Source organism: Dipodomys merriami, unplaced genomic scaffold (genome assembly GCF_024711535.1).
Source record: "Dipodomys merriami isolate MVZ:Mamm:240054 unplaced genomic scaffold, mDipMer1.0.p SCAF_19, whole genome shotgun sequence".
Classification (NCBI taxonomy): Eukaryota; Metazoa; Chordata; class Mammalia; order Rodentia; family Heteromyidae; genus Dipodomys; species Dipodomys merriami.
In genome coordinates, this window is record NW_027203270.1 from 30,922,501 (window position 1) to 30,943,086 (window position 20,586).

Here is a 20,586-nt window from a genome sequence, read left to right on the forward strand (position 1 = left end):
AGGGCATTGAGCTCTTGCTTGGTTTTTTGCTCAAGGTTGGTGCTCTACCACTTGAGCCACATCTGCACATCTGGCTTTTGTGGGTAATTGGAGGTAAGAGTCTCTTGGATTTGTCTGTTCAGGCTGACTTGTGAAGGATTTGGTAAGTCCCAGAAAAGTCTTATTGTCCTTAGATGATTACTTTTTTTTGGGGGGGGGGGGGTCCGGTCGTGGGGCCTGAACCCTGGGCCTGGGCACTGTCCCTCGGCTCTTCAACTCAAGGCTAGTGCTCTATCACTTGAGCCACAGCACCACTTCTGGCTTTTTTCTTTTTCTTTTGCTTATGTGGTGCTGAGGAATCGAACCCAGGGCCTCATGCGTGCACGCTCTACCACTGAGCCACCTTCCCAGCCCCAGATGATTACTTCTTGATTTCCCTTGATTGTGTCCACATTTGATTTATTTTGGCTTATATTTAACATCTCCATTAGATATGAATGCTCACTGGTTTTTTATTTACCTTGTGTTCACATCTGATTTGCTTTCTACTTTGTTAAGATTAATTGCGTGCACCTTGTGTGGTTGGGGGTTTATAAGCTGCATGTTAATTGCATTCAAGGCAATAGAGCTTTGCTCCAATAAAGACTCCAAATTCAGCCCTTCTTTTTGGTGGCTTCTCTGTTCTCGGGACTGGATCTACCATACAACACTTGGAACTGTGATCATTAGATCTCATCCTCCTGAGAGGCTGGGATTACAGGCATGAGCCATTGGAGCCTGGCAAGGAGAACTTAATGTACTTTGCTTGTTTGTGTCCCACCAGGTTCAGATGCCGATTGCTCCTCAAGATATCAGTGTTAAGTTTAGGACTTGGACTTGTTTTATTTATATTCAGCAGTGTGTTCCTCCCAGCAGAGTTCCACAGCTTCAAGTCAGAGCTGCCTCAGCCTGCTTCCAGTGGCCCAATGCAGAAATTTCTACCTGAGGAGCATCTCAGGAGGCTCTTCAGCTACGAGGGGATCTGGTGAGGGAGTGATCTTTCTCTGTCCCTCACTGCAGTCCTCCTTGCCTTCTCTTCCTTACTCCCCCTGGGGTAGATTAGGCTCTTCCATGCCCTTTCTGCAGTTTGCCCCTTCCTAACCTGGGCCAGTTTCCTGTTGTATATTCCAGATGAGGACTGGTTGGTGTACACAGTCTCTGTTCTTTGTAGTACTCTGCAAAATCTCTTAAAGCTCTGGAGGGCTGTGGCCAAGAGCAGAGGGAAAACATGGTCCTGTGTGTGTGTGTGTGTGTGTGTGTGTGTGCGTGCGTGTGTGTGTGTGTGCGTGCGTGTGTGTGTGTGTGCGTGCGTGTGCGTGCGCACACACACATGCATGCTTATGTACTGGGGTTTGAACTCAGGGCTTGGGTACTGTCGTTTGTTTTTTCACTGGAGGCTGAAGGTTGTACTCATTTGAGCCATACCTCCACTATCAGCGATTTGCTGATAGAGATGAGTCTTATAGACTTTTTTTGGGGGGGTGGAGGGGGAGGGAGGTTGGCTGGTTTGGAACTGTGATTCATGTCTCAGCCTCTTGAGTAGTTAGGATTACTGAGCCACAAGCTCATGGATTCAAGTTTAAAGAAGCTGGGTACAAAGGGGTGGGGGAGGGTAACAATGCTCAATAGGAAATGTACTTAAGCCGGGCGCCGGTGGCTCACGCCTATGATCCTAGCTACTCAGGAGGCTGGGGTCTGAGGATCATGGTTCAAAGCCAGCCTGGGCAAGAAAGTCCATGAAACTCTTATCTCCAATAAACCATGAGAAAACCAGGAATGGTGCTGTAGCTCAAGTGGTAGAGTGCTAGCCTTGAGCTCAAGACCTGAGGGACAGTGCCCAGGCCCAGAGTTCAAGCCCCATGACGCACCAAAAAAAAAAAAAGGAAATGTACTTATTACCTTATTCATGTAACTGTAACCCCTCTATTCAGTATCTTTTATATGTGTGTGTGTGTGTGTGTGTGTGTGTGTGTGTGTGTGTGTGTGTGTGTGTGTGTGTGTGTGTGTGTGTGTGTGTGTGTGTGTGTGTATGCTGGGTACAGAGGATGATTTAAGAGAGGGCCTTGGGCTGGGAAGAATGTGGCTTAATGGTAGAGTGCTTGCCTAGCATGCATGAAACCCTGGGATTCCATTCCTCAGTACCACATAAAAGCCAGAAGTGGCACTGTGGCTCTAATGGTAGAGTGCTAGCTTTGAGCAAAAGCAGCTCAGGGACAATGCCCAGGTCCTGAGTTCAAGCCCCAGTACTCAAAAATTAAAGGGAGGGGCAGTATTCCTCTCTCTCCTTCATTCCTTCCCTTCTTTCTTTTTTCCCTTCTTCCCTCCCTTTCAATGTCTATAGAAGGGGTCACTGCAGGGTCTCAACCGATTAAGATAGCTGGGGATGTGAAGAAGAGATTTTTCAAGGTGAATGCCACACTTGGGGAGACTTCACCCAATTGCCCACCTACTCGGCCCTTGGTTACAATTCTCTTGTTTGTTTTAGGCTCTTCCCTCAAAATCAGTGCCAATGTATAACCCATGGAAAACAACAAGGATATCACTTTAAGAGCGCCTACAATGAGAAGGAACTCCCAGAGGTGGATGCCAGGAGACAGGCTGAGTTTGAGCACTTTCAGAGGAGGTAATGAGGCCCTCAGGAGAGCAAATGCAAATGCACATCCTCTATGTCCTGAGGAAGCGAGGGGTCCTGAGGAAAAAGGGCGAGACTTTCCCCTCTTGAGAGGACCCGGGAAGTCACTGCTTATATAAGGGAAGGCAATTGAAATTGTACTCACGGCCACAGGGAGTGAGTGCCTAAATGGAGATTGTCCGTCTCCCATCTCCACCTCCTTCCATGGCTGATTTTGGAGAATTGTAAGTCTAGTTCTATCTTCATACTAATTATAGGAAAATAATCCGCCCCCGCTCAAATTGTAGGACACCACCACCATTAAAAAATTGATGGATGGGGCTGGGAAGGTGGCTCAGTGGTAGAGTGCTTGCCTTGCATGCCTGAGGCCCTGGGTTCGATTCCTCAGCACCACATAAGCAAAAAGAAAAAAAGCTGGAAGTGGCACTGTGGCTCAAGTGGTAGAGCGCTAGCCTTGAGCTGAAGAGCTGAAGAGCTGCCCAGGCCCAGAGTTCAGGCCCCACGACCTGACTAAAAAAAAAAAAAAAACAACTGATGGGTGGGGCTGGGAAGGTGGCTCAGTGGTAGAGTGCTTGCTTTGCATGCATGAGGTCCTGGGTTTGATTCCTCAGCACCACAAAAGCCAGAAGTGGCGCTGAGGCTCAAGTGGTAGAGTGCTCGCCTTGAAGTGAAGAGCTCAGGGACAGTGCCCAGGCCCTGAATTCAAGCCCCAGGACTGGCCAAAAAGAAATATTGAACTGTCAACTGACAAGCCAGTAAAATTAAAAATGACTCCCTGTAACTTGAGGGGATAAGTGAGGTTAGGAGAAATGGAGGAGGACAATGGGAATGGTGACAAGATATAGTCACAAACTGATGTGTTGAATTGAAATCATTCTGGTTTTATTTCTGCCGGTACTGGGGCTTGAACTCAGGGCATGGGCACGGTCCCTGAGCCTCTTTGTGTTCAAGGCTCTGCCACTTGAGCCACAGCACCACTTCCTGCTTTCCCTGAGTAGTTCATTGGAGATAAGAGTCTCACCACTTTCTTGCCCAGGCTGACTTTGAATGGTGTTCCTCATCTCAACCTCCTGAGTAGCTAGGATGACAGGTGTGTGCTACTGGCAGCTGGATCTTTTTCTGTGTGTGTGTTGGTCCTGGGCTTAAACTCAGGGCTTGAGTGCTGTCCTTGAGCTTTTGTGTTCAGGCTAGCTCTCTACCACTTGAGCCATAGCTTCACTTCTTGTTTTTTGGTGTTTAATTGGAGATAAGATTCTCAAGGCAAGGCTTTGAACTGTGATCCTCAGATCTCAGCCTTCTGAGTAACTAAGATTACAGGTGTGAGCCACTGGCGCTCAGCTTATTATTTTTTCTTATTTATTGTGATTTGTAATTTTTTTCTGTGTTTTGTTGTATGCTGCCTCATACCTTTGTGAACTAGGGTTTGGAGAAGTGGTAAAGTCATAGAGTTGTGGAAGGACAGACATCAACAGTGTACTTTTGATTTCTCAGTGTTGTCAGGGCCAGGGTCTGTGCACTGGGGCAGATGCTCACCTTTGCATTCTCCTGCAGAGAAGGTCTGCCTCGCCCACCGCCTCTGCTGGCTAAGCCCAACCTCCCTTTTGGATACCCAGTGCATGGAGTAGAAGTGATGCCCTTGCACACAATTCCCATCCCAGGTAGGTTCAGCTGCATCCTGACAGGTGGTGGGAAATGTTCTGATTCCTTTAAGGCAAAAGGAGGGGGAGAAAGCTGAGTGCCAGTGGCTCACGCCTGTAATCCTCGCTACTCAGGAGGCTGAGATCCGAGGATCACAGTTCAAAGCCAGCCCATGCAGGAAAGTCTGCGAGGCTCTTATCTCCAATTTACTACTCAAAAAGGGGAAGTAAACAGTGGCTCAAGTGGTGAGTGCCAGCCTTGAGCTGAAGAGCTCAGGGACAGTGCCCAGGCCCTGAATTCAAGCCTCATGACCGACCAAAGAAGAGGGGAGCAGACATCACTGCATACCTGCAGAGAATGGCCGCAGCCGCAGATCTACTGATGGCCCTGGGAGCAAGCAAATGTAGGCCACCACTCTGGACATGAGTGACATTTGAAAAGATTTTGTGTGTGTGTGTGTGTGTGTTCACGCATGCACTGCTACTAGGGCTTAAATGCAGGGCCTGCATGCTGTCCCTTCATTTTTTTTCTGTTCAAGGTTGGTGCACTACCATTTGAGCCACAGCTCTACTTCTAGCTTGTTTTTGGTGGTTAATTGGAGATGAGTCATATGGACTTCCTGCCCGAGCTGGCTTCAAACTGTAATCCTCAGAGCTCAGCCTCCTGAGTAGCTAGGATTACAGGTGTGTGCTCCTGGCTCCAAGGGACTCAAGGAAGTGCAGGAGAGCAGTAAGGGAGAGCCTTAAGGTGCCTTGGAGTCCTCTCAAATAGCACTGTTTGTTCTTTTCCTTGTGTCCCCCAGGTCTCCTGTATGAAGGGCCTGATGCCCGAGTGTATGAGGTAAGAGCATCTCCACTTCCTAAATCCTGTCCTCATTCCCCTGACTGGCTGCTCCAGGTTTTTTTCCCCCCCAACTCCTGAGGCTTGAATTAGGGGCCTGGGCACTGTCCCTGAGCTTCTTCTTTTTTTTTTTTTTTTTTTTTGGGTCCGGTCGTGGGGCCTGAACTCTGGGCCTGGGCGCTGTCCCTCAGCTCTTCAGCTCAAGGCTAGCGCTCTACCACTTGAGCCACAGCGCCACTTCCGGCTTTTTTCTTTTTGCTTATGTGGTGCTGAGGAATCGAACCCAGGGCCTTGAGCATGCAAGGCAAGCGCTCTACCACTGAGCCACCTTCCCAGCCCCCCTGAGCTTCTTTTGCTCAAGGCTACTAGCACTCTACCACTTGAGCCACAACTCCACTTCTAACTTCTTCTCTAATTTATTGGAGATAAGAGTCTCCTGACCAGGCTGGCTTGGGACTATGGTCATCAGTTCTCAGCCTGCTCACAGTTGTTTTTTTTTTTTTTTTTTTGTCCGTTGTGGGGCTTGAACTCTGGGCCTGGGTGCTGTCCCTCAGCTCTTCAGCTCAAGGCTAGCGCTCTACCACTTGAGCTACAGCGCCACTTCCGGTTTTCTGGTGGTTTATTGGAGATAGGAGTCTCACAGTCTTTCCTGCCTGGGCTGGCTTTGAACCGTGATCCTCAGATCTCAGCCTCCTGAGTAGCTAGGATTACAGGTGTGAGCCACCAGCGCCTGGCCTGCTCACAGTTTTTTGTTTTTGCTTTGTTTTTGTTTTGTTGGTTATGGGCTTGAACTCAAGGCCTAAGTACTGTCCCTGAGCCCTTTTGCTCAAGGCTAGCCCTCTACCATTTTGAACCACAGCTTCAGTTCTGGTTTTCTGGTGGCTAATTGGAGATAAGAGTCTCAGGAACTTTCCTGTGCATGCTGGCTTCAAACTGGATCCTCAGATCTCAGCCTCCAGAGCAGCTAGGATTATAGGGATGAGCCACTAGTTATGCATAGTTTTTTTGTTTGTTGGTTGGTTGGTTGGTTGGTCATGGGGCTTGAACTCTGGGCCTGGGTGCTGTCCCTCAGCTCTTCAGCTCAAAGCAAGTGTTCTACTACTTGAGCCACAGTGCCACTTCTGATTTTCTGAGTGGTTTATTGGAGATAAGAGTCCCATAGAGTTTCCTAACCAGGCTGGCTTTGAACTGCGATCCTTATATCTCAGCCTTCTGAGTAGCGAAGATTACAGGCTTGAGCCACCAACGCCCAGCTTGTGGACAGTTTTTGACTGAACCCATATCCTTGTCTAGATGAAATATTATGTGAGTCCAAGGTGGATCTGGGCAGGAGGCAGGGCCTGAGTTTTTCAGTCACCGGGGTGGCTGGAGGGAGGATTTCAAAGACCATGTGAAACAGTGGTCCACTCTTTGGGAGTTTCAGTCCAGCCCCCGACCCCCTCTAATACCCCTCCCCCCCAAATGTTTGCGAGACTCTATTTCATCCAGAGGCTGGGCATGGTAGTACACACTTGTCATTCCAGCAATGCAGGGAAGGAATGTCAGAACAATCCATAGCTTAGTATTGAAGATATCAAGTTTGAGTTACTCATGAGCCTTTCTAGCAAGGTGACTAATCAAGCAGCTGGATCTTAGAAGAGATAAACTGGGGCTGGGAAGGTGGCTCAGTGGTAGAGCGCTTGCCTTGCATGCCTGAGGCCCTGGGTTCGATTCCTCAGCACCACATAAACACATAAATAGTGTTGTGTTGTGGCTCAAGTGGTAGAGCTCTAGCCTTGAGCACAGAGAGGCTCAGGGACAGAGGCCAGACCCTGAGTTCAAGCCCCAGGACCAGCAAAAAAAAAACAAAAACAAAAATCAGAAAGAGATAAACTGGGCTGAGTGAGGCTGCTCCCGTCTGTAATCCTAGATACTTAGAGACTGAGATCTGAGATCTGAGGATTTCTTTTCAAAGCCTGTCAGGGCAGGAAAGTCCATGAGAGTCTTATCTCCAATTAACCACTAGAAAACCAGAAGTAGGGGCTGGGAAGGTGGCTCAGTGGTAGAGTGCTAGCCTTGAGCTGAAGAGCTGAGGGACAGCGCCCAGGCCCAGAGTTCAGGCCCCACGACCAACCAAAAAAAAAAAGAAAAAGAAAAGAAAAGGAAAAGAAAACTAGTAATGGAGCTATGGGTCAAAGTGGTAGAGTGCTAACCTTCAGCTGAAGAGCTCAGGGACAGCGCCCAGTCCCTGAGATCAAGCCCCATGGCTGAAAAAAAGAAAAGTAAAAAGAAAGCGATAAACTGGAAACCTGCAATGGATGACCTATAAAGTGGAGAGAGAATAGATGGACTTCTCTAGCAAAGATATATGCTACAAGGGGGGAGGAGGGGGAAGATGGTAGACTGGAAAACTCCTTTGGAAGTTGGAGTGAGGTGGAGGAAGGGTTGACATGCAGAAGTAAAAGCACAGGTGGCAGCTTGGGAAACTGAGGCAGGAGCCAGCATTGACCCAGGAGTTCAAGTCTAGCCTGGGAAAGAAACATAATGAGAACGGATCCCCAACCAACTTCTGGATTAAGAAGAAACCTAACAAGATGGTGTCTACAAGCCAAACGTTTTGCAGGGATGGAGTCTTTAGACTTATAGGTCCCCAAATCTTGAGGTGAAGAGGCTAGAGGTGCAAACCCCTGCAGAGCCAGTTCTTATATCTCTGGGGTGCCTCTGATGCTAGTATTCTTTGCCCCCTGCTGGCCAGGCTGGGGACTTGCATTTCCTGAGAGCAGATAGGTTCCCAATCCCTACAATTCAGCAATTTCCTGGTTGAGTGATTGTTAAATGTGTATAAAGTATCAGGAATCAATGGCTCATGCCTGCAATCCTAGCTACTCAGGGGGCTGAGATCTGAGGATTGTGGTTGGAGGCCAGCTGGGGCAGGAAACTGTGACTCTTTTGTTGGTGGTGGTGGTAGTCGTGGGGCTTGAACTCTGGGCCTGGGTGCTGTCCCTGAGCTCTTCAGCTCAAGCTGAGCACTCTACCACTTGAGCCACAGTGCCACTTCTGTTTTTTTGGTGGTTAATTGGAAATAAGAGTCTTATAGACTTTACTGCCCGGGCTGGCTTTGAACAACGATCCTCTCAGATCTCAGCCTCTTAAGTAGTTAGTATTACAGGTGTGAGCCACCAGTGCCCGGCCTCTATGAGACTCTTATCTCCAATGAACTACTCAAAAAAAAAAAGCTGAAAGTGGCACTGTAGCTCAAGTGATAGAGCACTGGCCTTGAGCAAAAGAAGCTCAGGAGGGGCTGAGAATGTGCCTTCATGGTAGAGTACTTGCCCAGCATGCATGAAGCCCTGAGTTCAATTCCTCAGTACTACACAAGCAGAAAAAGCTCGAAGTGGTGCTGGGGTTCAAGTGGTAGAGTGGTAGAGTGCTAGCCTTGAGCAAAAGAAGCTCAGGGACAGTGCCCGGAATCTGAGTTCAAGCTACAGGACTGGCAAAAAAAAAAAAAAAAAGCCCAGGAACAGCGCCCAGGCCCAGAGTTCAAGCCCCAGGTCTGGCAAAAATAAGTGAATAAATAAAAACATAAAGTGTCACTTGGGAATAATAAGGATGTTCTAAAGATTGATGATGCTGATTCATGGTACAGCTTTTTGGGGGACTGGTACTGGGGCTTGATCTTAGGGACTTGTACTCTTCCTTGGCTTTTTCACTCAAGGCTGGTGCTCTGCTGCTTGAGCAACAGCTCCAATTCTGGCTTCTGGGTGATTAATTGGAGATAAGCGTCTTTAAGATCTGTCTGTCCAAGCTGGCTTTTGAGCCTTGATTCTCAGATCTCAGCCTCCTAAGTAGCTAGGATTACAGGCATGAGCCACTGGTGGCTGACAATAATGTGAGTATACTTATTGCCACCCTAGGTCACCTTGAAAGCTTCTCTGGGGAAACTAAACACCCTTGCTGACATCCCAGACGATGTGGTGCAGGGCAGAGGCCAGAAACAGATGACCATCTTGACCAGGGATCGGAAGATTTTGAATTTTGTCCTCCAACACGTGACATACACCAGCACAGACTACCAGCACAACAGGGTAGACATGGGTAAGAGCTTTTGATTGTGCAGTGCTTAGGGAGTTAGAAAATACCTCTGGGCCCAGTCGAAATCTTCTGGGAAGCCTAAGCTGCTTTCAAGATTCTTCCCTTGCAACTAGGAAGCAGTGCTGTAGCTCAAGTGGTAGAGCACTAGCCTTGAGCTGAAGAGTGCAGCAACTGTCCACAGGCCCAAAGTTCAAGCCCCACTACTGGCCCTACCCTCCCCCCGCAAAAAACAACAACAAAGAGTCTCATGGACTTTTCTGCCCAGGCTGGCTTCAAACCACAATCCTTAGATTTCAGCCTTCTGAGTACTTAAGATTACAGGCATGAGCAACTAGTGGTAGGCTCCCTCTACTTTATTTAGCCAGGTGCTGATGGCTCATGCCTGTAATCCTAGTTACTTAGGATGCTAAGGTCTGAGGATCGAGGTTCAAAGCCAGCCCAGGCAGAAAAGTCTGTGAAACTTTTATCTCTAATAAACCACTAGAAAACCAGAAGTGGCGCTGTGGCTCAAGTGCTGGAGTGCTAGCCTTGAGTTGAAGAGCTGATGGACAGCGCCCAGGCTCAGAGTTCAAGCCCCATGACCGACTTAAAAAAAAAAAAAAGGGAGCTGGGAAGGTGGCTCAGTGGTAGAGTGCTTGCCTTGCATGCATAAGGCCCTGGGTTCCATTCCTCAGCACCACATAAGCAGAAAAAGCTGGAAGTGGCGCTGTGGCTCAAGTGATAGAGCGCTAGCAAAAAAAAAAAAAAAAAGAAGAAGATTCTTCCCTTGCATCTGTTTTGAAGCCCAGACACTTATCTTCCCAATTACAATCCCTAATACCATCCCAATATTGCAAAGAGCCTCACAAAGTCACTCAAGGAGGAAGCAGATGATTCACACTGCTCACTTTGTACCTTGTGGACACTCAGCGGAAACCAACTCTGTTGGTCAAGGGCTGGGGAGATACAGCTTGGTGGTAGAGCACTTGTTTGACTTACTATATCAAATACCAAAGACCAGGTTTACTTTGGCCTACAGCCTTGGAGATTTCATTCCATAGTGGGTTGGCCTCTTTGCTTTTTGCAGGAGATACAGCAAAATCACATGGCCAGGAAGCAAAAGAGGACAGGAGAGGAAGGGGCTAGGTCTCATGGTCGTCTTTATTGTAGACACGTCCACAATAGCTGAAAGGTCTCCCACCAGGCTCTACCTCCTAATAATAGCATCATGCTGGCAAACAAATCTTTACTACACAGACCTTTGGCGAATACTCCAAACCATAGCACCATCTAATTCTGTTAGTCATTGACTCCAAATCTCAAAGCTGAAGTCTCCAGCTGAGAGGGAGCGAGTCTGTGCATCTATATATCTTGTCTTGGGCACTAGTGGAAAGAGAAGATGTAGGAAGGAATCCAAATTCCAAGGGCATGATTTGTCTCCTCCTTTTTCTCCTCACTCTAGTCATTCCTGGCATAACAACTTTTGCTTGCTTGCTTGCTTGCTTTTCTTTCTTCCTTCCTTCCTTCCTTCCTTTCTTCCTCTTTCTTTCTTTCTTTCTCCTTCCTTCCTTCCTTCCTTTCTCTCTCTCTCTCTCTTTTTTTTGGGTCCAGTCGTGGGGCCTGAACTCTGGGCCTGAGTGCTGTCCCTCAGCTCTTCAGCTCAAGGCTAGCGCTCTACCACTTGAGCCACAGCGCCACTTCTGGCTTTTTTCTTTTTGCTTACGTGGTGCTGAGGAATCGAACCCAGGGCCTTGAGCATGCAAGGCAAGAGCTCTACCACTGAGCCACCTTCCCAGCCCCTCTCTCTTTCTTTTTGTTGGTCATGGGTCTTGAACTCTGGGTCTGGGAGCTGTCCCTCAGCTCTTCAGCTTGAGGCTAGCACTCTACCATTTGAGCCACAATGCCACTTCCAACTTGTTCTGTTTATGTGGTGCTAAGGAATCAAACCCAGGGCCTCATGCATGCGAGGCAAACACTACCACTGAGCCACCTTCCCAGCCCAGTTCTGCTAACTTCTTTCAAGTCAGCTAAAAAAAAAAAAAATACCCCTTTCTTGCTGGACACCAGTGATTCATGGCTATAATCCTAGCTACTCAGGAGGTTGAGATCTGAGGATTAAAGGTCAAAACCAGCTTGGGTAGGAAAGTCTGTGAACTTCTTTTTGGTTGTTGTTGTTGGTCATGGGGCTTGAACTCTGGACCTGAGCACTGTCCCTCAGCTCTTCAGCTCAAGGCTAGCACTCTACCACTTGAGCCCCAGTACCACTTTGGGTTTTCTGGTGATCTGTTGGAGATAAGAGTTTCATGGCTTTTCCTGCCCAGGCTGGCTTTGAACCGTGATCATCAGATCTCAGACTCCCGAGTAGCTAGGATTACAGACATGAGCCACCAGTGCCTGGCTTCTGTGGACTTTTTTTTTTTTTTTTGCCAGTCCTGGGCTTGAACTCAGGGCCTGGGCACTGTCCTTGATCTTCTTGTGCTCAAGGCTAGCACTCTACCACTTGAGCCACAGCACCCCTTCTGGCTTTTTCTGTTTATGTGGTACTGAGGAATGGAACCGAGGGCCTCATGCATGTGAGGCAAGCACTCTGCCACTGAGCCACCTCCCCAGCCCCCCAGTTTCAGATTTAGAAAAACTCCCTTTAGAAAATGACCCTGTGAGGGGCTGGGCTGTGTGTGCCTAGCATGTATGAGGCCCTGGGTTTGTTTCCTCAGCACCACATAAGCAGAAAAAGCTGGAAGTAGCGCTATGGCTCAAGTGGTAGAGCACTAGACTTGTGCTGAAGAGCTGAGGGACAGTGCTCAGGCCCAGAGTTCAGGCCCCATGACCACCACCACCAACAACAACAAAAAGATAAAAAGAAAATGACCCTGTGCGACAAGATATGGTGGTTTTCTCATTATGATCCCTTCCCACATAATCTCACAGGAGAGGAAATGAGGGGTTAAGAGATAAACAGCAGGTTGTCCTGAGAACACATATCAGGAGCCTTAGGCTGGGAGGGGGTAGAGGGCTTTCTCATCAACTACCTGGGGCCAGCGTGGACTCTATTTCAGATATAATGCTATCTGAACTCTAACCTCTCTCCTCCCTCCAGTGAGCTTGGAGTGCCAGTCCTCAGTAGCCAAGTTTCCTGTGACCATCCGCTATCCTGTCATCCCCAAGTTATACGACCCTGGACCAGGTAAGGCTGCTTGCTGTCCTGGGGGCTCCACAACAGCATCCTGTAGAGCTACTGGTGAACTTCAAAGAGGGCTCACCCCTGAGATGAAGGAATATTGATCAAAACAAGGGACGGATCCGATTCCTGACCAAAAGATTTAGAAGCTCTATTCCCCCAATGTTGATAATTAGATTTAACTTACTGTGTGTGCATTAATTACTCTTTCATTTCTGCGACCAATACTTGAGAGGGACAATCTTAAGGAAGAAAGATTTCTTTTGGCTCATGATTTCAGAGGGTTCAATCCATTGCTGGAGTCAGGTTGGGATGAGGCTGAAAACATCATTGAAGAGGGTGTGGTGGAGATGATATGAGGACACTGGCATTGTAATCCTAGCTAGTCGGGAGGCTGAGATCTGAGGATCGTGGCTCAAAGCCAGTCCACAGTCAATAGGAAATGTACTCATTACTTTGCTCATGTTACTGTAACCCCTCTGTACAGCATTTTTACAATAAAAAATGTACACACACACACACACACACACACACATACACACACAAAGCCAGTCCACACAGAAAAGTCTGTGAAACTCTTATCTCTAATCCATAAAAAGCTGGAAGTGGAGCTGTGGCTCAAGAGGTAGAGTGCCAACCTTGAGTGGAAAAAGCCAAGGTACTGAGTTTGAGCCCCAGTATGGGCACAAATTAAAAAATTAAATAAACCTCTTGGCAGCTGGGATGGAGCTTATCCCCAGCACTCCAAAAACCAAACAAGGCTGGAGGTATGGCTCAAATAGTACAGTGCTTACCTTATAAGCATAAGATCCTGCTGGGCGCTAGTGGCTCACGCCTGTAATCCTAACTACTCAGGAGGCTGAGATCTGAGATCACAGTTCAAAGCCAGCCCAGGCAGGAAAGACCATGAGACTCCTATCTCCAATAAACCACCAGAAAACCGGAAGTGGCGCTGTAGCTCAAGTGGTAGAGCGCTCGCCTTGAGCTGAAGAGCTGAGGACAGCACCCAGGCCCAGAGTTCAAGCCCCATGACCAACAACAACAACAACAAAAATCCTGTGTTCAATTTTCAATACTGCGAAAAATATAAAAAAGTAAAATGAGGGCTGGGAAGGTGGCTCAGTGGTAGAGTGCTTGCCTTGCATGCCTGAGGCCCTGGGTTCAATTCCTCAGCACCACATAAGCAAAAAGAGAAAAGCCGGAAGTGGCGCTGTGGCTCAAGTGGTAGAGCGCTAGCCGTGAGCTGAAGAGCTGAGGGACAGCGCGCAGGCCCAGAGTTCAGGCCCCATGGACGGGACCTCCCCCCCCAAAAAAAAGTAAAATGAAAAACTAAACCTATAACCAATCAGCCAACCAAAACCAACCAGAATAAAACAAACCAAGACAGAGAGGTTTCTGTGACATAGCTCTGGCATCTGCCACCCTTCTCCCCCTTTATTTTATCTAGAGAAGAAACTCAGAAACTTGGTGACTATCGCCACCAAGACTTTCTTCCGTCCCCACAAGCTTCTGGACCTGCTCAAGAGTATTCGAGAGTATTACCCGGACTTGACAGTAATCGTAGCTGATGACAGTGAAAAGCCCATGGAAATTAAAGACGAGTATGTGGAGTATTACATCATGCCCTTTGGGAAGGTATGCTCCTCTCAGCTTGAGGAACACCTGACTCCTGGGACAGGAGGGCCCCAGAGTCAGACTTTCCCTTGGATGTGGCTGCTTCCGTGGTCTTCTTGAGGAAGCAGAGTCCACCAGTGGGAGGGGGCGGGGCCTGTTTTCTGAGGCCCTTTACGACTTCCAGATTCAAAGAGACAAGAGTCACCTTCACTTTTCTTCACAAAGGGAGTGGTCATATCCTCTTGCCTCATATTTGGCATGGAAGTTGATAAGAAGAGTCTTTGTAAATGACTGGAGGTGTGTGATATCCCAGGATTCCTGCGGGACACAGAGGACACTAAGCCAAAAGGAAGACTTTTTAGATTTCGTCTCAAACTTTGATCCATGTTTCTTGGAGCCATGGGCTCTCTTTGATTCCGTTGGTTTCAACCTTGGTTGTACAATGGCCTCGCTATGCTTCTCCGCATAGATTCTCACTTATTTGGGAGTGACTTAGTCTATCTGAGGAGCAGATGGAAGTTCAGGAACCACCTAGGTGGTTCTACTTTGCATCTAGCTCCAGGAACTTCTGATCAGTCGTATGCTCTTTTACAGGGTTGGTTTGCAGGGAGGAACCTGGCCATCTCTCAAGTTACAACCAAATATGTTCTCTGGGTAGATGATGACTTCCTCTTCACCAACAAGACCAAGATTGAGGTGCTGGTGGATGTCCTGGAGAAAACAGAACTGGATGTGGTAAGGACAATTATTAGTCTGCAGTGATGGGGAAGGGTGACAGAGGAGAGAGAGAAAAGAAAGGATTGGAGAAAACAGAGGGAGGGGGAGCAAAAAGGGGGAGGGGCTGATGGAGGAGCCAACAGACTCCAAGGTGCAGAGCAGGGACCAGAGATCAGAAGATGCAGGAATTCTGCTTTTGCCTCTGTGCTTACTTTGAGTAAACTATACCACACATCCTGCCCCCTCCCCCCCCCCTCCACAATTATTCTGCATTTTAGATTATGTCTTTGTGTATCATTTCTGACTTCTGGACCAAATATGAGATTAAAGACAGCAATACTTTGGTTCTGTGAACATTTTCTTTTGAAAATTATAAATAATGGTTGGGTGCATAGGCCACCTCTTACCTGTACTCAATACTCTCTCTTCATGAAAGGGAGCATGCAGTGAGCTCCTGCAGGGATGGAGGACTGCCTGTAGGGGGAGCACGCGTGCGTGCGCACACACGTGCGCGTGCAAACACACACACACACACACACACACACACACACACACACACGGTAGACTCCTCCCAACACAGGCAATAGTGGCAGAGATTCACAGACCCATAGGACCCAACACCTGTTTGAGAAGAGTTGTAGTCACAAAGCAAAAAGTGAGTCAGGGCAAGATCATTGGATCCAGAGGAAGAGATCCAAGGAGAGGTACTATTCTTGGAGGAACAATCCCTGAAAGCTTCCTGGAAGAGGCAGGATGGATAATTGTGTCTTCATTTTTGTTCCCTGGCTAGGTGGGTGGCAGTGTGCAGGGAAACGTGTACCAGTTCAAGCTGTTGCTTGAGCAGGGTGAGAATGGGGACTGTATTCACCGAAGGTCGGGGTCCTTCCAGCGCCTCAAGGGCTTCCCCAGCTGCGTGGTGACTGGTGGTGTTACCAACTTCTTCTTGGCCCACACAGAGCGACTCCAAAGAGTTGGCTTTGATCCCCGACTGCAACGAGTGGCTCATTCAGGTAGGGATGAGGAAACAAGCTGGGGTTGGGGGTCGATCCTGGAAGCTTGTCCTTGCAAAAGACCACCCCAGTGGGGCTCACTACCCCATCTCCTCAGATTAAGGCCCTCTTGGTCTTGCTTCCCAGATCATTTCTCTTCTCTTCTAAGACTTCTCTTAGCTTGCTACTGTCTGAGAATCCCCTCATATGTCCTTTTCCTACAACTCTGTCCCATCCCTCTGTCCCACCTGCTTCATTTTTCTTTTTTCAGGACTTTCCTGGAACACTGCAACTAGCCATTGCCTTTCCTCTGCCCCTCTTCTTCCTTCTGCCTGGTCTCTTCCTCTCTGCCCACACCTATCTGAGAAATGGGATTGTTTCCTCTTACCCCCTCAGTACCCCCAGGTCTAAGAAATGGGATTGTTTCTTTCCTCTTACCCCATCAGTACCCACAGGTTCTTGGATCCAAAGGGGTGGCTTTCCATGGAGTGGAGCTTCCTGTGATTATTTTCCTAGAACTGGAGGAGGCCCCTGGCTCTCTGCTACAGCTGTCTTTTTTCTTTCCTTTTCTTTCCTTTGCAGAGTTCTTCATTGATGGACTGGGGAGCCTGCTGGTGGGCTCCTGCCCACAGGTGATTGTGAATCACCAGTCCCGACATCCATCAGGGGACCCAGAGCTGGCTGCCCTGGAGAGGAACTACAGCAAATACCGGACCAATACCAAAGCTCAGATCCAGTACAAGCTGGCTCTGCATTACTTCAAAAACCACTTCCAGTGTAGTACCTAAAGGCACATGACGCAGGGAAAATGCCTATTTGACTGTCTGTGGGTATCTGGAACTGTGGAACTTGCCAGCAGGGCTACCAAAAGGAGACTCCTCCCAACATAAGCAGGGACCCACACCCACTGTGGACAGGACAAGTGGATATGGCTGTCAATGGAAGGACCAATCAGATGTTCAGGAGTATTAGAAATGGACCAATCACTGATCAGGGCAGTAGAGAACATATCAATAACAAATTCTTTCTTATTTGTGAAACATTTGCACACAGATATCTGGCCTCATCTGATCCAATCACATGGAAATGAATAAACGGGTTGGTGTCCTGAGACAAAAGAAAGGCTGCTGTGTGTGTGAAGAGTATTGGTGGAAATTAGCTTTGCTTTTTTTTTTGGGGGGGGGGGGTCCGGTCGTGGGGCCTGAACTCTGGGCCTGGGCGCTGTCCCTCAGCTCTTCAGCTCAAGGCTAGCACTCTACCACTTGAGCCACAGCGCCACTTCCGGCTTTTTTTCTTTTTTGCTTATGTGGTGCTGAGGAATTGAACCCAGGGCCTCATGCATGCAAGGCAAGTACTCTACCACTGAGCCACCTTCCCAGCCCCTAGCTTTGCTTTTGTGCTTGTAATAGGGCTTGAACTCAGGAACCGTGTGCTCTCCCTTAGCTTTTCCCCTCAAGGCTGGTGCACAACTGTGTGTGCCATTCCTTCACTTCTGGCTTTTTACTGGTAAATTGGAGATAAGTATCATGAACTTTTCTGCCTAGGCTGACTTTGAACTGTGTGATCAGCCTCCTGAGTAGATGAGATTATAGGCATGATCCAGTGTAGCCCAGCCTATTCATGGTTTTGTTATTGTTGTGGTATCTCTTGGACTCAAACAACAATGAAAGTCCAGGTCTTTGCCTTGAGAAGTACCTGTTTCAGACTGCATGGATTTTTGTGATCTTCCTGCCAAAACTTGGCTCCTTAATAAAATGAACACAGATAAGGCAACTGGCAGGAAAGAGCCCTGAGCACAGAGTGAGTGAACCACTCGAGCTGCTCTTTAGTCTGATCATTATCAGAATTAAAATGGATACATGCATTGAGCCTGAAATATTTCTCAGCAAATAAAACAAACAAGACCTTAAAGACAGCCATACTTTTTCTTCCATTACAAACATAAAATGAAATTAACTTGGGTGGTTTCTGGTTAATTCTTGTGTTATAAAGAATCTCACCCACCACATTATGGGAATTGCTCCTTTCTGAAACAAACTTTTAAAATTTTTATTGTGCCTCATAGTGTTTTCACTTTGCTAAGACTGTTATTGTCTTTTGAAAAAATTGCCTCTGACTTTAGTTTTAAAAAGTAGATTACAGCGTTTTATTCAAATAATTTTTGCTTTTATATTTTGAAAAGTTGACTTCACAATGTGGTATTTGTTCATGATCATTTTTTTTGGGGGGGGGGATCAGGTCATGGGGCCTGAACTCTGGGCCTGGGTGCTGTCCCTCAGCTCTTCAGCTCAAGGCTAGCGCTCTACCACTTGAGCCACAGCACCACTTCTGGCTTTTCTGCTTCTGTGGTGCTGAGGAATCGAACCCAGGGCCTCAAGCATGCAAGGCAAGTACTCTACCACTGAGCCACCTTCCCATCCCTTGTCTTTTAATTTTAATATATAATTACAATATTTTACAAGAAAAATAACTTCTAAAAATAATTGCTCTAATTAATCCCTGGATACTTTGAATATAGTTACATTTTACTTTTTTTTTTTTCTGGTCATGGGGCTTGAATGTGGGGCTTGGGCACTGTTTCTGAGCTTTTCCACTCAAGGCTGGGGCTCTACCATTTTGAGCCACACCTCTACTTCCCATTTTCTGGTGGTTACTTGGAGATAAGAGTCTCCATGGATTTTCCTGCCTGAGCTGTCTCTGAACTATTTAATCCTCAGCTCTCAGCCTCCTGTATAGCTAGAATTACAGGTGTGAGTCACTGGCACTCAACACATTCTACTTCTTAATTCTTTAGGTAGTTACTGCTTAGCACTGATCATGAGAAACATATGTCTGAATGTTAATCTATATCTTCATTAAGAAAGTTGTCATGAAAGCCAGGTATTATGATGAACACCTGTAATATCAACCCTCAGTAGGCTAAGGGAGGAAGATGGATGGTGAGTATCAGGACAGATTGTGCTGTTACATAGTAAGGCTCTATCTCAGCAACAAAAATAAAACAAGCTGGGTGAAACTGGATGTTGGTGCTTTGTGCCTGTAATCCTAGCTACTCAGGAGGCTGAGATCTGAGGATCATGGGGGGGTGGGGTGGCAGCCAGGCAGGACAAGAAAGGCCATGAGAATTTTATCCCTATTTAATCACCAAAAAACAGGATAGGGAGCTGTGGCTCAGATTAGTAGAGCTCAGACAGTGCCCAGGCCCAGAGTTCAAGCTCCAGGACTGGTGTGCAAGCATACACACACATGCATGCACACACAAACATATCTGTTTACTAGGAAAAAGAGAACATGTTGGAAATGAAGAGGAAGAGGAGAGGATGGGGCATCTTTTGTAGAATTAACTAGATGAGTCCCCTTATAAAAGGGGAAAGAGGCACTTGTTGCACCCATAAACTCCACGTTGGCTGTTGGGCAGTTTGAAACTGCAGCTCCTGTGTTTACAGGCGAGCACCACAACGCAGTCAGCTTGCTTCTCTATACTTTGACCAAGACAGGATCAAGGGGGAGATGGACATATGGGACAAAGGGGATCCCCACACATCTAGGATTGAACCCAGGACTTGAGGCAATTACCTCTTTAATCCTTCTATTTGTACTTTGTGTCACACAGCGTTTGTTCCACAGGTGTATAACTCTTCCGTTTGGAAGGATTCCGGGTTGCGGCAAGTTTCATCCGTTCCAAAGGAAGTGAATAAGTCTAACTTTTACCAATCTAACAAACCTCCTCCAGGTGGGGCGCAGCATCAAATCTCCGTTTACACATCCCGATTACGCCGGGGGCTTGAACCTCTGTCCCAGCACGTGCGGGTCCGCTTCCCTCCCCACTTAGCCAAGGCGCCCCCGGAACAGAGGGCGTGCCAATGTAAATAAATAAACACGCAGGAAGCCCCGGCTGCGTGGGCCGAGCCTCCGGCCCCGAGTCCGGAGCGACAGCGGGCTTCCCCCGAACCCCTGCCCGGCTCCGCACCGCCGGCCTCGCCAACCCCGCACCCTCCGGACTCCTGGGGCCCGGGCATCGACCCCTGGAGACGCGCGGGAAGAGAAGCGGGAAGGGACGACACACAAGGGGCCAAGAACGATCTCGACTGCGAGGGCCGCGGGAGTCTGCTGCGGGGCTTCCGCGCACCCGGCGGTCCTTCGGCCGGGGATCCGGCCGGCCAGGCGAGCCGGGAATGCTCCCGAGCTTTTGAAAAGCTGCCCGGTGCGCCAAGTGGAGCTTAGCGCGCCATGTGGCTTGAGAAGGCTCCCGGTCGCCTAAAGCAGCCAGCAGGTCCCATGGTGTAATGGTTAGCACTCTGGACTTTGAATCCAGCGATCCGAGTTCAAATCTCGGTGGGACCTCGGCGAATGTTTTTTTGGCCTTGCAATTCTGTTTTGGGGAAGCACCGGAGGCGACAGCCATTGCAGGCTATGCCCGGTTACCATTGACCAGACCGACCGCGGCTTAGGGTCCCTTCCCCCTCCCTCAACAAGCTCACGTTTCAGGGACATCTACGGGACGGCAGTGCGCACGCGCTAGAATAGGGCGGAAAAGAAATGTGTTGCTGCGAGACCAAGCGCGACTTTACCCTGCGGGGGAAGCAGCCGAAATAACCCGAAGGATTCCGAGGCGGGTGCTCCGGGAGGGGCGCTGAGGAAGGCCCGCCCACTCCTTACCGAAGGCTGCCGGATTCTTTATTCTATTGACTCCTATTCGGAATGTGTTACGTGATTGCTCTGCGCAGCAGCGAATAAAGTGACCAGACCGAGCCAAAGGGCGGGGAAACGACACCTGCGAGCCTCCAATTGGTCACAAGCAATAACCCCGGCTGGGGTTCGGTCACGGTGTGTTTGCGGGTCGGAGACCCCCGTGTTAGTGTGTTGGTAGACTCGTGCTCGGTCAGCGAGCGGGTTTGTATCTTCAGTTG

The 20,586-nt window shown here is 48.4% G+C and overlaps 1 protein-coding gene and 1 non-coding gene across 3 annotated transcripts in view; both read left to right on the forward strand.

The window, feature by feature from the left end:
- Positions 1-16,845, forward strand: part of B4galnt2 (beta-1,4-N-acetyl-galactosaminyltransferase 2 (SID blood group)) — a 31,059-nt gene extending 14,214 nt beyond the window's left edge. The window contains exons 2-11 of one of the 2 annotated variants that reach the window (XM_070028289.1): positions 803-1,003; positions 2,504-2,641; positions 4,202-4,308; positions 5,091-5,128; positions 9,022-9,202; positions 12,276-12,362; positions 13,804-13,991; positions 14,565-14,705; positions 15,478-15,697; positions 16,259-16,845. In XM_070028289.1, coding sequence (XP_069884390.1) covers positions 803-1,003; positions 2,504-2,641; positions 4,202-4,308; positions 5,091-5,128; positions 9,022-9,202; positions 12,276-12,362; positions 13,804-13,991; positions 14,565-14,705; positions 15,478-15,697; positions 16,259-16,464 — 1,507 coding nt within the window. In that variant the 3' untranslated portion in view covers positions 16,465-16,845. The remainder of the gene's footprint in view (positions 1-802; positions 1,004-2,503; positions 2,642-4,201; positions 4,309-5,090; positions 5,129-9,021; positions 9,203-12,275; positions 12,363-13,803; positions 13,992-14,564; positions 14,706-15,477; positions 15,698-16,258) is intronic. The other variant, XM_070028291.1, reaches the window with a different exon arrangement.
- Positions 16,846-19,948: 3,103 nt separating this feature from the next.
- Positions 19,949-20,020, forward strand: Trnaq-uug (transfer RNA glutamine (anticodon UUG)). The gene has a single exon. It is a non-coding gene; the product is annotated as a tRNA-Gln (tRNA).
- The last annotated feature ends 566 nt before the right edge of the window (positions 20,021-20,586 follow it).